This window comes from Notothenia coriiceps, unplaced genomic scaffold, assembly GCF_000735185.1.
Source record: "Notothenia coriiceps isolate Sejong01 unplaced genomic scaffold, NC01 NC01_scaffold00015149, whole genome shotgun sequence".
Taxonomy (NCBI): domain Eukaryota; kingdom Metazoa; phylum Chordata; class Actinopteri; order Perciformes; family Nototheniidae; genus Notothenia; species Notothenia coriiceps.
This window is the reverse complement of record NW_011347850.1, coordinates 1-2,092: the sequence shown is the minus strand read 5'-3', so window position 1 is coordinate 2,092 and position 2,092 is coordinate 1. Positions and strand designations below refer to the sequence as shown.

General features: G+C 41.9%; 1 protein-coding gene across 1 annotated transcript; it reads right to left on the bottom strand.

Annotated features, from left to right (window-relative positions):
- Positions 1 to 291: 291 nt before the first annotated feature.
- Positions 292 to 946, bottom strand: LOC104948801 (centrosomal protein of 290 kDa-like; the record flags this gene model as incomplete). Its single annotated transcript, XM_010775024.1, has 2 exons — positions 292 to 551; positions 800 to 946. Coding segments are annotated over 2 exons (351 nt in total), but the record flags the coding sequence as incomplete, so codon positions are not given.
- Between the last annotated feature and the right edge of the window lie 1,146 nt (positions 947 to 2,092).

Sequence of the window (2,092 nt, the reverse complement as noted above, 5' to 3'; positions counted from 1 at the left end):
GAATGGGTGATCTGTTTGGTATTTTGAGCAAAACACTTCATAGACATGATTTTTATATTTTTGTATATATCTGAGACCTATGCTATTGCCTAAAAATAGCGCTCTTGATCAGCGCTGGACAGTTTGAACAGAGTTTATGAGCCGTGCTTGACACTAAAATCTCCTTGGCTGTGATTGGTTGTTTTCCATGGAGTGAGCTGGAATCTTGTAAAGGCCATAAAGAGCATTTGGAGAAGGCAGAGGAAGATTTTGTTTCACAGATTAGCAGCCTCATGTACTACTGTGAGGCTAAAGTCAAAGTGTTAGCTTGAAAGTCAACACCTGCAGCTTGAGAAAACAAAATGCAGTCAATTCAATTGGTTCTCTACCTGCAGCTTTGAATGATCCCTGTCTTTCCTGAGCTGGTCCATGATGGAGTCGGTCTGCTGCACAACGATCTTCATCTTGTTGTACTCGTCCGTCATCTTCTCCATCTCCCTCACCGACTCCTCCAGACTTTTCTGCATCTGCTCGTTCTGCGTCTTCAGGTGTGCGTTGTCATCTTCCGTTCGCTAATGGAAATCAAATAATTGGATTAACTTAATGTGTGGAAAAACACATGTAGAGCCAAAGAGATATTTGGCAGGAGAGGTGTATTAGTAATTGCAAACGTCCCTGATTTTGCTTGTTTGCAGCAGTTTGGACACATTTTCCCCTTAAAGGATAATTCCAAAGTCTAACGCATAGTACTATTGGCAGGCTTTCAAAGATAATGGTGTGTTTAAATAACCCCCAGATGGTTTAACAGATTTCCAGGTACCTGAAGGTCTTCCAGGCACTGGTAGAGCTGCCGGTTGGCCAGGTTGAGTTTCCTCTGCGTCTCTGCGCTCTCGTCTCTGGACGGCGACGGCTGTTTCTGCTCCAGCTCCCCGCGGTAGAAGTCAACGTCCTGCAGGAGCTGCTCATTCTGTTGTGATGCAGAGAAGACTAACGTTAGAACAGAGGAAGAACTGGATCCGATGCCTTTATTGCACACATATTTTTATATATGTGTTTTTGTATTCGGGATTGTGGGAAAGGGTATTTGGATCTCTCTGTCTGTACACACAAACTGAAAGCTTGACAATAAAGTTAACTTTGACTTTGATACAATTAACTAGAGACACAGGGTATACGCAGGAATCCTGAAGTTACATTTAATCCCTTTCAAGACCTTTTTTAAGACCCTTTCCATACATTTGAAGACCTCATCGCCACTGAGTTTTAACTGGTTACATTGGCGACACACTTTACCTCACATTGACTATATACAGTATTGATTGTCCTTCCTCCTTATCTTCCAACCATTTGGACGCAGACTTGCATTTCCCCATAACGATGTTGTTTAACAACCGGCGTAAACGGACCAAGCAGTGAGCGTGCGATGTCCTGTTCAGATGACGTCAAATCCAACGGGATGCCATAAATAAACTACACAGAATCACACTACACACCTACGCAATGATTACATTCAGGCAGACTGTAGAATACAACCTCTTTGGACAATTGATATACTTATTGAAAACAAGCTACAAAATGTAATACCTTGGAAAATGCTGTTTAATACTTTTTAATAGCCTTCATTTTCACTCAATTGATTTATAATAATAATAATGGATTACATTTTTTATTAGAGCGCTTTTACAGGTGCTCAAAGCGTTTTAAAAAATACACATTACACATATTAGACATGTAAGAGTCATTACTGTGGACATTACCCACAGGAGCAAATGCGGGTAAAGTGTCTTGCCCAAGGATGCTCCCGGTCGCCTGTGAGTCGAGCTCATTCTTGGTAGCGACAGCCAATCACGTTCACGTCTGCTACCAAGATTCTACCAAGAATTGAGAGCTCTGGCCAATCAGCGCCCATATTGCTACCAAGAATTGCTCCCGCAGCAACCAAGAATTGACCAATCAGCGTCTCCGTAGGCGGGGCTATACTCTGCGGACGCCGCGAGCTAGAGATTCACTTTTTCCCAACATCACGAAAGTAAGTACATCATCCTTTAACTATGTTGTCAATGCTTATAAACTGTCATATTAGATGTATAGATATATTTTAACTCAACAACAT